The 14,912-nt window shown below is 41.0% G+C and overlaps 1 protein-coding gene across 1 annotated transcript in view; it reads left to right on the top strand.

The window, feature by feature from the left end:
- Positions 1-14,912, top strand: part of Exd2 (exonuclease 3'-5' domain containing 2) — a 34,185-nt gene that overhangs the window by 4,681 nt on the left and 14,592 nt on the right. The window contains exons 2-3 of the mRNA XM_032908034.1: positions 6,636-7,094; positions 10,307-10,563. Of these exons, the coding sequence (XP_032763925.1) occupies positions 6,681-7,094; positions 10,307-10,563 (671 nt within the window). The 5' untranslated portion in view covers positions 6,636-6,680. The remainder of the gene's footprint in view (positions 1-6,635; positions 7,095-10,306; positions 10,564-14,912) is intronic.

Consider the following 14,912-nt stretch of genomic DNA (forward strand, 5'->3'; position numbering starts at 1 on the left):
ATAAACTTCTCTAAGAACTAATAAAAAAGTGAAAAAAAATCCTATTAGACTTACAAATGTGTACTTTTATAAATATGACATATTGTACATACTCTGTAACTTGATTTATTTTTAAAAATGGGTACTAAAATGATTTTGCCCATCTGCAGAGTCAAGCCTACTTTTTCTCCTTCTTCTTTCAACTCCACATCATGCTGACATTCTATAACATGTGAAATTCAGTAGGTTTCTTGTTTTCTACCCTTGCTTACCAGGTGCCCAAAGCATCCTTCTACTTGTCTCTGTGTGCCCATGTGGACATTTTTGGAGCTGGGTCTCTGTAGGTAAAATTGCTGGATAGGAGACTGTGGATATGGAACTGCCTTCAAATCCTGTGTCAGAATACCTGCTTCTCCTAGGCTTTTTTTTGTTTGTTTTTGTTGTTGTTCATGTGTTTTTGTTTTTTCAAGACAGGGTTTCTCTGTATAGCCCTGGCTGTCCTGGAACTCATGCTATAGACCATGTAGGCCTTGAACTCACAGAGATCCACCTGCTTCTGCCTCCTAAGTGCTGGGGTCAAAGGCATGCGTCACACCCATGCTGGTGTCACTGTTCTTTGTCAGTCTGAAGGATGAAAAATGATTTCTTAATTCCGTTTTGCTTTATAGTCTCAATCACTAGTGGGATTGAGCATCTTTTCATAGTTGGCCATTTGTGTTTTTTTATTGAGAAATACTACTTTGCATTAGACTGATTTTAATTATTGACTTGTAGTGGTGTTTTATAGAATCTGAATTTGAATCTTATATATTTTCAATATTTATTTTTCACACGATCTCAGCTGAGGCTGGCCTTAAACTCACCATCATCCTGGCTTTACTGACAGGGCTGTGATTACAGGTTGTAGCCGCGTACATCTTAGTTTACTTTAAGTTCTTATATTTTGAAAAGATTTGTTTTATTTATTTTTTTTTTTTTCGGAGCTGGGGACCGAACCCAGGGCCTTGCGCTTGCTAGGCAAGCGCTCTACCACTGAGCTAAATCCCCAACCCGATTTGTTTTATTTTTAACCATGTATTTGTATGTTCATGTGTGGGTATTTGCACGAGTGCAGGTATACAAGGAACCCAGAGACATAGGATGCTCTCAAGCTGGATTTACAGGAGACTGTGAGTTGCCAGTCATGCATGCCAGGAACCAAACTTAGGTCTTCTTTCTGTAGGAGCAGTGCAAGCTCTTAGCTGCTGAGCCATCTCTCTAGGGCCTTAATTTATTTTTGAGACAGTTCTCACTATGTAGCTCTGGTTGGTCTGGAACGTGCTATGTAGTGTTGAATTCACAGAAATATGTCTGCCTCTGCCTCCAGAGTAGTGGAATTAAAGGTTTACACTACTATATCTGGCTTTATTTTTAAATTTATTTTGTTTTTAATTGTATGTGTCTGTATATAAGTGCAGATTCTTGGAGAGGACAGAGAGGGGATGGGACCCCTAGAGCTGGAGTTACAGGTGACTCTGAGCCACTAGGCATGGGGTTAGAAACTGCACTCAGGTCCTCTGCAAGAGCAACAAGGAGTCTTAACTACCGAGCCAACTCTCTAGCCCCCAGATATGTATGTTTTAAATATTTACCCTCAACTCACTGATTTTTAAAGTTAAGGCTTATCCTTTAACCAGTTGAATAGTCATAGAAACAAAGTTTTACATTTTATTTTCCTTTATTGGTTTTTGCTGTATTTGCAGTGTGGCTGTTGGCCTCTACCCTAGTAGATAGATCTCAACTGGGAAATGTTTCCCCCCAGAGACCACTGGGCAACATCCAGAGAATTTAGGTTAACTCAAGTAGCGCTGCCCTTGGCCTCAGTGAGGAGGTGCCAGGGATTGTGCTGTTGAGCATTCTGCAGTGCCCTGGATGGCCTTCCCCTGCACGGTTCTGCCAGCCCTAAATGTCTGCGGTGCTGAGGATGAAGCATTCCATGTACTCTTAAGACAAAGAAAGCTCTTTCCCCTGTAGTTTATTTATATTATTTTATTTAAGTTATTTTAAATTTATTTATTTACTTTATTTATATAAGTACACTGTGGCTGTCTTCAGACACACCAGAAGAGGCTACAGATGGTTGTGAGCCACCATGTGATTGCTGGGATTTGAACTCAGGTCCTCTGGAAGAGCAGTGAGTTCTCTTAACTGCTGAGCTGTGCCCTGTTTATTTTTAAGAATGTTTTAAAGTTGAATGTTTTTACTACTAGACAGTTTCATATATTGATAATAAATTTGCGTCATTTTATCTATTTCTGTTCTCATCCTGTGAGTGCAAGGGCTATGATGTGCTGAGAGAAATTCTTTTGAAATTTTTTTTGGTTTTTTTGTTTTTGTTTTGAGACAGATTTCTTTGTTTAGTCCTGGCTATCCTGGAGCTTTCCCTGTAGACCAGGGAGGCCTTGAACTCAAGAGATCCACCTGTCTCTGCCTCTGCCTCTCCCAAGTGCTTATATTAAAGGTGTGAATCAGCATGTCTGACTTTTTATTTATTTTTTTTTTTAATATAAAGATAGTGTCTCATTGTGTATGCCAGGCAAGCCTTGAACTCTCAGTTCTCCTACCTTGCCTGAGTGCTGGGATTGCAGACTACAGCATCAGGTTTCTTTACTTTCTCTAGAATTGGTGTGTAGTGTATGTTACTGCTTTCTAAACAGTGTTTCTGTAAGTATTTGGACTATTTTTGAACCACTAATCTGAAACTCCATATTTATCATTTATTAATTAATTTTTTATAGACACACAAAATCTCTTTCTGGACTCTGTTATTCTCTGGCCTGTTTTCTATTTGCTGAACTAATACTACAACATCCCTGTCAAACTTGATGTTAATACTTTTTGATATCTGGTAAGGTAAATTCTATGATTATCTTATATTATTGAAAGGCCTACTTCATTTGCTCACATGTTCTTTTACTTTTCAAAATGTTTGCGTGTGTGCGTGTGTGTGTATGTGAGTGTGTGCGTGTGTGTGTGCGCGTGTGTGTGTGTGTGCGTGAGTGTGTGTGTATGTGAGTGTGTGTGTATGTGAGTGTGTGTATGTGAGTGTGTGTGTGTGAGTGTGTGTGCGTGCGTGTGAGTGTGTGCTGCCTGACACAGGGTCTGGAAACAGCTCAGGCTCTGGAAGAGCAGGAAGCACTGTTGCTGCTGAGTCACCTCTCCCATCTCCATGGCCGGATTTTTTAAGTGGGCTATTTTTAGTCTCTTTTTCAGAATTAATTTTAGAACCGATTTGTCAAAATAGTATTTTAATAGCTTTATTACAGCATAATTCGTACGTCATGCAATTTGTTACCCATTGTATATAAATTGATATTTATATAGTCATAGAATTATGCCACCCTCACCACATTTTAGTTTTAGAACACTTTTATTATGCCCCCCAAACCTGATCTATTTAGAAGTCATTCCCCAGTCCCCAAGTTCTGTATGCCCCATTTGTAGGCAACTCCTCATCTCTCTGTCTTGTCCTTGTGACTGGCTTGTTTTCTTTAACGTGTTTCCAAGGTTTGAGCCTAGTAGAACATGTATCAGGACTGTATGGCCAAGTCTTGATATGACTTTATAGTGTATTTCTTTCTTTAAAAACGTTTAAGTCGTGTTTGTGTGTTTCATGTGTGCACTCCCAAAAATCAGAGAAGAGGGTATTGGATTCCTGTACCTTCTGGAGCTGGAGGTCCAAGCAGTTGTGAACCACCTGATAGGGGTGATGGGAATCAAACTCAGGTCCTCTGAAGGAGCAACAAGTGCTCTTATCCCGAGCATCTCTCCATCCCTAAGGCTGTGTTAACATACCACAGACTGGATGGATTAAAATAATGGAAATCCATTCTCCACAGCTCAGGAAATTAGAGGTGCTGCATAATTAAGGATTAAGGTACTAGGAGGGCTATACTGTCCTCTTGGTGGGGAGTTGGTGATGGGAGAGTCGTCCCTTACCTTCTAGCTTCTAGTGATGAAGACCTGTGGTTTTCCTTTGTTTGCATGGCTTAAGTCTTTGTCTCCATCTTCTCCTGGCGTCCTCCCCATGTGTCTGTCATTTTTGACTCTTGTCTTTCTTTTGCTGTAGGATACCAGTCACACTGGATTAAGGCCTATTTGACACATGGAAGACCCTATTTCCTAATAAGGGCATAGGCACAGGTTCTGGGGTCTAGAACTTCAACGTACCTTTTTAGACAGCTTAACGCACAACCTGTAGCTAAGCTGTTTTATGTGTCTTACCAGTTACTAGGCTTTGTGGTTATTTCCACCTTGGGGCTGTTACAGACAGCACCGCTGTGCACTTTCTATGGATGTGTCTTCATTCCCTTCCATGTGTGGCTGTAGTGGAACTTCGAGCCCTGTGGAGTCTTTATGCTTAACTGTTGAGGACCTGCCAGGCTCTTTCCCAAAGCATCTGGGCCGTTTGGCATTCCCATTGACAGTGTGTGAGTTTCTCATTTCTCCACAATACTGCCAGTTCTTTTTCTCTGCCTTTTTGAGAGCTATGGTAGTGGTTTTGAAGCATTATGTCATTGTGGTTTTGAGTTGCATTTTTCCTAATAGCTAATGATGTTGAAGAATTTTTCATGTGCTATTTGTCCATTGCTCAGCTGTCTTTCAGATCTCTATTCGTAGTCTCAAATGAGGTTTTTTAATTGGTTGGTTTGTCTTCTAATCATTTAGTTGTAAGAGTTTAAATTCTAAACGCATGACCTTAACAGATACATGTCTTGCAAATATTTTCTCCAATTCTTCAGGGTCTGTTAGGGATGTCTGGGTAGCTAATTTCCTTTTCTTTTTTTTTTTTTTTTTTGGATCTGATTTCTCTGTGTAGCCTTGGCTGTCCTGGAACTTAGTCTGTAGACCAGACTGACCTAGAACTTACAGAGATCCATCTGCCTCTGCCTCCAAGTACTGGGACTAAAGGTGTGTACCACCACCACCCAACTGCCAATTTATTACTTGTTTTTTAAAAAGGTTTTAAAAAATGAGGTTTATGTTGAATTTGTGTTTTAGTTTGAACATTTTTAGAAAATAGTTACTGTAATTTGAATGTGGTATCTCCCAAAGGCTTATGTGGTAAAGGAGTGTTCCCCAGTGTGGCACTCTTGGGAGATGGTGTGACCTGTGGAAGATGGGATCATGTGGGAGTCCTTGGGTCATCTGGGGTATGGAAAGATAATTTGGGAGACCTCGGCTCCTTTACCAACTTCTTTTTTCTTTTTCGTTCTTTTTTTTTTCTTTCTTTTTTTTTTTTTCCTGAGATAGGGTCCGTGTCTGTGGACCTGGCTAGTCTAGAATAACTAGGTAACCCAGGCTTCAAACTTGCTGTCCTTTCTCAGACTTATAAATGCTGAGATAACAGGTGTGTGCCTAGCTTCTACGAAGTCTTCTTACTGACTTTAGAGTTTTGTTTGTTGTTTGTTCTAATTCTAGGCTCTGGTCTTCCCTAGATAGTCTCTTTGTTCTCTGTATTAGAAACACATGGGCTGTGTGTATCACTTCAGTGATTGACTTCTTGCTTCTAACAGATTCCCCAATTCTGAATGGGTCTTAGTTAAGCTGCATGCCTCTGGATTTCCTTTTAATGAGACTCATAGGAACTTGGACTCTGTATCAGTCTTAAGTACAAACGTGTGTGCTAGGAATTAAACTCTGGTCTTCTACAAGACTAACAAACACTCTTACCACTGAGCTGTCTCCAGCCTTGTGCTCTCCCACTCTTTGGAGACAATTCCTACTCTTCCCTTTTCTGCCTCCCAAATGCTAGGATTACAGATGCGTGTCACTACCTTTTTATTTTAGGTTGTACCTAAGACTTTGAATATGCTGGGCAAGCCATCAACCACTGACCTATAACCCAGTCCATAAAGTTTTTAAAATAAGTCCGTGTGTGTGTGTGTGTGTGTATGTGTGTGTGTGTGTCTGTGTGCGCGCACCTACAATGAGAGAGACAGAGACGGGTGGGGGGGGACACGCACACCAGCACAACTTTTGGAATTCTCCCTTCACCACATAGATCCAGGGATTGAACTCAGGTTCGTCTTGTCAACAAGTGCTTTCACCTGCCGGGCGGTCTTGCTGGCCTTCACTCTGATTCTACTTTGGATCATTAAGAGAATCCTAGGCAGTTGACAGTGTAGGTGAATTTGTGGAAGCAAGAATGAGACTAGAACTGGAATAACAAAGTATAAAGATGTGGTAGATGTGGTGCTACACACTGGTCATTTCAGTACTTCAAGGTAGAGACAGGAGGAGCTGGATTTCAGGGTCATCCCTCATTATATAATAAGTTCAAAGTCAGCCTGGACTGCATGAGACCCTGTCTCAAAAAATAAAATAAGGGTTGGGGATTTAGCTCAATGGTAGAGTGCTTGCCTAGCAAGCGCAAGGCCCTGGGTTCGGTCCCCAGCTCCAAAAAAAAATTTTTAAAAATTAAAAAAATAAAAATAAAATAAAAAGCAAAAGTATAAAAATGGGAAAATTTAAATCTTAACTGTTTTGTGTCAAAATCAGTTTGTTTGTTTGTTTTTAAGTTTGTGGGCACAGAGATTTGGACTTTTAGGGGGAAAGGTGTCTGTGTCTAAATTTGTATTCTATTTATAAATATATTTTTGACATTTGTTTTGCAGATTGTGGGTCAGTGAAATGCATTCCTAAACAGTGAAAGGCTAAAGATGTCTAGACAGAATTTACTGGCTTTGACAGTGACCACCCTTTTGGGTGTGGCCATGGGGGGATTTGTCCTGTGGAAAGGCATCCAGCGTAAATGGAGTAAGACAAGCAGAGTGATGCAGCCACAGCTGCAGCCACAACCACAGCAGCAGCCGCAGCCGCAGCCACAGCAGCAACAGCAGCCGCCACAGCAGGAGCAGCAGAAGCAGCAAGTGCCTGGTGCGAGGGAGTGGCCCCCTCCAGAAGATGACCAGTTACCCTTTGGTGCCCTGAGAACACCCAGAGCTTCATGGGAGGAGAGGATACTCCAGGCAGAGGTGGTGACAGTTTCTCAGGAGGCAGAGTGGAATCAAATCCAGCCCTTTCTTAAAAGAGAGTTGGAAGATTTTCCAGTACTTGGAATTGACTGTGAATGGGTGAGTTAAAAGGCATGAGTTAAAAGCTGAAAAAGAATCTCATTAGTTTTCCTGATTTGGGCCAGGGTTGTTTGAGATTAGACTGAGCTCAGAGAATTCCGTTGTTCTCAACTTGTTTGTAAGTACACCTTAGCAGGTCCTCCAGATAGGGGTGACCTTAACGTTGTTATCTGGAGTCAGTGGGCCTTTATGAGTTTCACTTTTACTGAACTGGGCAAGCTAATTCATTAGCTTTTCCAAGCCTTCTTACTTATTTGTAATAGGAATGTAAGGTACCTACTTCTAGTGACAGAATCTAAGTATTCAAGTAGTAATCACTATAAAGCCTTAAAGTACAGTTTTAACTTACAGAAAGTGTTCATCAAATACCAGCTACTAGCTAGGTGTGGTGGTGCATACCTGTGATCTCAGTACCCTGGGATGCCAAGGCCCGAGGATCAGAGCAAGTTCAAGGCTGTGCTGGGCTACATTGTGAATTGAGGCTGACCTGGGCTATAAATATAAAGTAAGACTCAGTCTTAAAAAACTAACAAACAAACAAACAAAACCTACCACCTTACTACCTACCTATTTTAGTTTTTGTTTTTAGTTTGTTTTTGAAGGCAGATTCTAGGCTGGCCTTGAACTTGATATGTAGATGAGAGTAACCTTTACCTCCTAAGTACTAGGTTCAGAGGTGTTTACTACCCCACTGCTTTGTTAATGCTTTTTTTAAAAAAAGATGATTTATGGGTATGTGCGTGCCACCATGTCCTTGTATGCCACACTGTGGGTCAGACCTGGGGGTTCACACATGCTAGTCAAGTGATCTATCTCTATCTCTTCTTTTTTTTTTCTGTTTTTGAAGTTTGTTTTTCTTAAGTTTGTGTTTTTGTGGTTTGTGTGTTCATATATACACATATGTACATGTGAGTGAGTGTGTGTATGTGTGTGTGTATATATTCATGCCAGTTCATGTGCAGGTCAGAGGACAACTTTGCGGATAGGGAAGGCCTGGTGGCCTTGGCCTTAAGGACTTAGAACCTTGCAGGAAAAGGCATACGACCATTTATTTCTACATGCAAGGTTAGTTGGCCTAACCCTTATGCCAATTTTTTTAGAAATTATTTCTGATGCTTATTGATAATAAAATACTCATTGTTCTAAAAATGTCTTTTTTCAGAGTCTTGTAAAACCATTTTCTCTGAGTGTAGCATTTTAGCTTTGTCATTGTCAAGACTGTATCTCACTGTTTCCTGGTCTCCGTTGTTGCTGTTGAAGGTAATTGCCTCTCTGTTTTATTGATCCTTTGTAGGGAACTTGATTTTTTTCATAACTCTGAAGATGTGCTAAGTTGAGTATAGATTCAGCTTGGGATTCAGAAAGCTGTCTGGATAGGAGAACTTCTTTCTTTATCATTTTGAAATGTTCTTTTAAGATATTTCATGCTATTTATTTTCTTTTGTGGTGAGAAAGACAGACACACACACACAAACTGTTTTTTATTACATAGTTCCAGTTGGCTTGGCACTTGATATATAGATCAGGTTGTCCTCACACTCAAGACATCGGTCTGCCTACACCTCCCAAATGTTGGGAATCAAAGGTGTGTTACCACACATGGCACCAGCTTTCTCCTGAGGATATACACAAATGGCTCACTAGGTAAACGAGTGTCTAAAAAGAAATTCTAAGTCTTTGGTGAATTAAATCACCAAATTTAACTGTGCTGTACTGTGCTGAATAGAAAGGTAGAATTTAAGGGCAAAGTCTCTTACATTTTGTTTTTAGTAGCAATTATTTGTGGTGTTGACTATTTTTTCTTGGTAACCTTGATTTTCTCAAGTATAATATATTTCTTCTTTAAGAACTTAGGACACTGGAGGTATTTATCATGTCATTTTCTGTGTGTGAGAGCTTGGTCTGTATGTCTCCTCCTCCTGAAAGGTTCTAAGTCCTCTGGACCTTAAGAACCATGCCATCCATAATTCTGTAGGTATTGTGTGAGCCTCAAACACAGGTTAGATCAGGCAGACTTCCTCAGCCTCCCCCACCTCTGACGCTGTTGGCAGATGACTCTGTGCTGTGAGGAGCTTGAAGGGTGTGTGCTGTTGGATGCCCGACAGCATCTGCATTCTACCTGCCAGATTCCTGCATTCTCTCTCCTTCTCCTTCCACTGTGATGACCAGAGATTTCTCCAGATTGATGTTTCCCTTCAGGGGTGAAATTGCTCTCCTTTTAGAACTACTGTTATAGACACTAGGTAGTTTAAGTTATAATGCTGTTATCCCTTCATATTTGGTAGTGTTTCACTGATAGACTGAAATTTTCTTTTCCTGAAAAATGAGAAGGAATGTATTGGGTTTCATCTGTTCTGCAGATTGCTTTCAGAATCCTTAAACCCTTAAAAGAGAAACAAATTTTGTATGTATATTTTTCTGGGATAACATTCTTTCTGCATTTCTCAAACTTATCTATGGCCCCAAAAGATTAAAGATTGATGTAAGTATATAGGTAATATGCATGCTGATTTTCTTCTCTGAAGATGTAAAGGTCCTACCTTTTTTGATGAACTCCATTTGTGACTTTGTCCCACCAGGATCTGTTATACTGACTGAGCTGTGCTCTTCACTGATATTTGTTTTATGCTTTTGAAACAGGGCCCCATTTATATAGCTTTGGCTCAATATGTAGATCAGGCTGGCCTTAAACTCATAGATTATCCCATATCCCTGCTGGGATTAAAAGCAGAGGCCATGCCCAGCCTCTACGTCCTTTTGAAACTTGCCTCTTGAGGCAGTGCTTATGGATAAGGCATATGAGAGCAAGTACTAGCATGTGCCATAGAGCATGCATCCAGTTATGGTGCCAGTTGGCACTCTGCTCTTAGCCTTTTTCCTTAGCCTTTTAAACCCAGCATGTTTCCTCTGACTGAAAGTGTGTGTCCCAGGGCTCCTGAGTCAGCCGGTCACTATTTGTAGACTGCCTATAATTTCAGGGCCTGGAGTTGGCCCTGTGAAGCTTATTCAAACTGCCGCTTTATAAGGCCCCATATCTCTTAGAACAGGCTCTCACTGCATTTAACTTCAAATCCATTCTGCTGCTCCTTTGGTAAGCTAAGGATGTATCTCTTATATTGCTTTATTGTTATTGTTGCTGCTGGTTTTTTTGTTTTAGCCAGAGTTTCCTTATGTCATGCTGCTGTGTTATGCTCTGTCTTGTTCTTTTACAGGTGAATTTGGAAGGCAAAGCCAGTCCTTTGTCACTCCTACAGATGGCTTCCCCAAGTGGCTTCTGTGCATTGGTTCGCTTGCCCAGGCTGATATATGGAGGCAAAACACTACCCAGAACGCTTTTGGACATATTGGCAGATGGCACTATCTTGAAAGTAGGAGTGGGATGCTCAGAAGATGCCAACAAACTTCTACAGGATTATGGCCTCATTGTTAGGGGATGTCTGGACCTCCGCTACCTAGCCATGAAGCAGGGGTACGCTTTGTATGCATGCCAGGATTCCTGTGGGGGCAAGCATTGTTCGTGACCTGTAGTTAACTAGCAATCAATAATGAGCATTTAGAATTCATTAGAAACCTAAAGGCTTTGGAAATGCATATCGAATGTGTGAGGAGACATACCAATGTCTGAGAAAGTTTAGTGGCTAAAATTTCTTTTTTTGATGAAACTCTATAATCTCCTGTAAAGGAGGTTATAAACCAGTGACCCACTAGCTAAGAACTGGGGGCTTTGTTTATTTTTTCCCATATAAAATCTGTTTTAAATCCAGAAGACTAGATAAAAGAATCTATTTTTGTGTGACTTTTCAGAAATTACATGACCTGACCTCAGAATCCAGAGTTGTAGGTGGCAACAGTAGGCCAGGTTTGGTCTTTTCCTTTTTGAAGTGCATACTCAATTTTTAAAAAGATAATTTAATTATTTTTATTTTATGTGTATTGGTGTTTTGCCAGTATGTATGTCTGTGCGAGTGTGTCAGATCTTTGGAGTTACATACAGTTGTGAACTGCCAGTAGGTGCTGGGAATTGAACCTAGGTCCTCTGGAAGAGCAGTCAGTGCTCTTAACTGCTGAGTCATCTCTCCAGACCTGTTCGTACTCAATTTAACTTCCAAAGTCTTCACTACTTCTTGGTAAACCTAATTTCTAGTCAGCATTTGAGTTTGCAAACCCTGAGTTAGGCCCAAATGATGGTCAGCCTTGATCTTGACTTGGAGAGAGAGGCTCCCATCTTAGCTTTTCCTTCTGGGGACCCATTCACCTCATCTTTCTGAGGATAACATGGAATTCCTCAGGCACACACAGAGCTCTCGTTTATCTGTTATTTACTTATTTCCTTTTATGTGTTTGTGTGTTTTGCCTGCATGTGTGTTTCTGGAGGCCAGAAGAGGACATGGATTCCCTGGAACTGGCATTTCAGAGTGGTGTGAGTGACTGTGTGGGAGTTGGGAACTCAGTGTAGTCTCTGCAAGAGCATCAAGTGCTGTTAACTGTTGGGTCGTCTCTCCAGAAACCACAGCCCTCATTTATACTGACAAGAACTGAAACAGCCGCTTGTCTGTCTTAAATGACAGTGACTATAAGATGGGAGACTGTCATAATCTCAGAGAAGGCTTAATTAAAACATGCACCTGTCTGAATTTTTGAACATAAGTGAATTTTTATTTTGGTTTGCTACCTTTTTCACTTTTTTAGTGAAGAATATTTTTTCCTAGTATTATATGAAAATATTATTGTAAAAATTAAAACTCTTCAAAGTTTGAATTAAAGAAGAAAGCTCCATTACTTCTTTTTTGCTTGTTGGTTGATTTGTTTTTGAGACAGGGTTTCTCTGGGTAACAACACTGGAGCTCACCAGGTTGTAGACCAGGCTGGCTACTAATTCACAGCTCTATCTTCCTCAGCCTCTGGAGTGCTGGGATTAAAGGCATACGCCACACCACATGGGCCAAAAGCTCCATTCAGTAGGCCCCTCTGCGTTCGTCTGTGTATAGTGGATAAGAAGCTGAGTCAGGAGCACCCAGCAGTCTGCATTGTCAGTGCTGTCAGTTACAGCTGTGTGACTTGTGTGACCTGTGTGTGAGGGACTAAACCTCACTGTTAATTATCAATAGAGATAATACTCTTACCTTATAGGGTTGGTATGAGGATTGAATGGTTAAACAATATGAAGAACTGAGGGATACTGTGTGTTATATATGGCACTATATAAATTTTAATGTTAACCAACATTGTAATCATATCACTATAATTTTAGCATAATCAGTTGATTAATTTTCGATCTTTCTATGCATTTGGAGATACATGAATGTATGTAAATTGAAAGTGCATTGAGTCTCTGAGAAAATGGAGAATAACTGAGTGTCGATTTGGCTAAAGATGGGCTGGGTGTGTTAGGGTTAACTCTTATAAAATTGGCACTCAAGATGCTGAGGCAGGAGAGCCACAAATTTGAGGCTAGCCTGGGATAGATCATGGACCCCTGTCTCAAAAATACCCCCCAAAAGAACTAGGCCAAAGATGAATATTATCATGAAATGGTAAGTACACAAGTTGTGGTTAGAGATAAAAATGAAATTGTGCGTGTGTTCAGGTGCACACACACATCCATGTGTGAAGGCCAGAGGTCACTGTGGGGTGTCTCCAATTGTTTTTCATTTCATTTTGTGGTTGTTTAGGCAGGGCCTTAGCATATAGCCATAGCTGGCCTGGAACTCACTGTGTAGACCAAGCTGGCCTTGAATTCAAGACCTGCATGCCTGTCCTTGCCCCTGGGTGCTGGGATTGAAGGCATGGACCACCCTCCCAGCCCTCCACTTTGTTTTTGAGCTCTCAGATTTGACGAGTCTGGCTGGCCCTCATGCTTTTGTCTCTGCCTCTCAGCACTGGGGTTGAGGTGTGTTCTGCCTCACCTGGCCTCCGGGAGGTGGAGCTCCTTACGCTTACCTATCAAGTACTCTACCGTTGGATCATCCTCCAGAACAACAACAAAACTTGTGCCAGACCTTTACTTTTATTCGGATTTTCTTTTTTTTAATGTTTTCCAGACTGAGAATTGAGCTTCAGTACTTGAATTAATTAGGAAAGTGCTATATCATTAAACTGTATTTCCAGCCCAAGACCCTTCATTTTAAATGAACTTTTTATAATTAAGAAATTATTAACCATTATTGATGTTCCCCAGCCCCTTTGTACATACTGTCTAAGTATGTGCTTCACCACTGAGCTACACTCCAGGCTCTACTTTTGTGGTTTTTAATACAAACTAAATAAAGTTTGCAATCTCCCCCCATATCTTTAACTTCCATGAATTTAATCAAGACCTATATGTTTTATTCAAGTGTGCCTGGACTTTTTTGTGTTTTTTGGACTTGGGTGACAAGGTGTGACGGTTGACTGCTTGTCAACAGTGGCAAGGCAAGGTTTCCTGTTCTCCTCGATGTGGTCTTGGCTCCTGCAGTCCCTGAGGAAACTGCTGCAACACTGATAGGAGCCCCTGCCTGCCAGCCTGCTGCTGTGTGACTTCCAGATGCTCACCCTGGACCATTGTCATACGTTGTCTGCTCTATGTACTGATTTTTCTTGTTATTATCTGGGTACCAAGGATTGAATCCAGGGCCTCGTGCATGCTAGGCCAGTATTCTCTCACTTAGATTTCTAAGCCATCTCTCCAGCCCAGGTCTTTACACTTTCATCTGCATTCAAATGAATATACATACATACATGTCCAAAGATTTAAATATTTTAAGTGAATTAATCACTAAGGTCTTACATATCCCTGCTGGTCTCAGACTCCATGTAGCTGAGTGTAATCTTGGTCCGGGAAATACAAGCATGTACCACCACACTCACTCTTAACGTTTTCAGCATGTATGTGAATTTGATTCTATTTACTTAAAATTTAGTTTCTCTCTGTGTAAGAGAGTGTGTGGCCCAGGGGCATGAAGAGAGACGGCTCAGTGGTTAAGAACACATACTGCTTTCTCTTCCAGAGGTCCTGAGTTCAGTTCCCAGCAACCACATGGTGGCTCACAACCATCTGTAATGGGATCCAATGCCCTCTTTTGGTGTGTCTGAGAACGGTGACGGTGTTACCTACTTGTCCATTAACATCCTGATACAGTTATGGGGATTGGGGATTAAATTCAGGATATCAGGGTTGGTGGGAGGTGCCCTTTGCCCTGTGCCATCTCCCTGGCCCACTCATGTTTTCTGAATTTCACATAAGTCTCTTGGTTAGTCTCTAATCTGAGATCAAGAAGATCCATTTTGTTACCACACAAAATTTTTAAAAGGATTTTTTTATGTTTATTTTATGTGTGTGAGTGTTTCCCTGCACCTGTGTGAGTACTCCGAATTCGTGTAGAGCCTGAGAAGGCCAGAGACGGTATCAGACTTCCTGGACTGGAATTGCAGATGGCTACGAGTGCTGGGAACCAAGTCTAGGTCCTCAGCCATCTCTCCAGAACCCTGCAGCAGTTTCAATCAGGAAGTTTTGAACAACAGAAACAATTGCTTGTTTTTATACTCTTACCTCACCAATGAAAACAGCCTTGTCATTTTTTTCATACATAAGAAAGTTAGGCATGCGCATCATGGAAGGACATTTAATCTGTGACGGTCCTCCTTGCTAGTAGTAGTGCTGCAGTGAGCAGCACTGAAGTCTTTGTCCTTTGGGTAAACTCCCGGAAAGAGAACTTTTGTATTTGAGTTTTTGATAGTTACTCGTTACTAAACTTTTTCATAATGATCATAAAGATGTCTAGTTTACACATTTTGTATGAGGCTAATTGATTTTATGCTCTATTGATACCAGATGTACTT

The sequence above is a fragment of the Rattus rattus genome, chromosome 7, assembly GCF_011064425.1.
Source record: "Rattus rattus isolate New Zealand chromosome 7, Rrattus_CSIRO_v1, whole genome shotgun sequence".
Classification (NCBI taxonomy): Eukaryota; Metazoa; Chordata; class Mammalia; order Rodentia; family Muridae; genus Rattus; species Rattus rattus.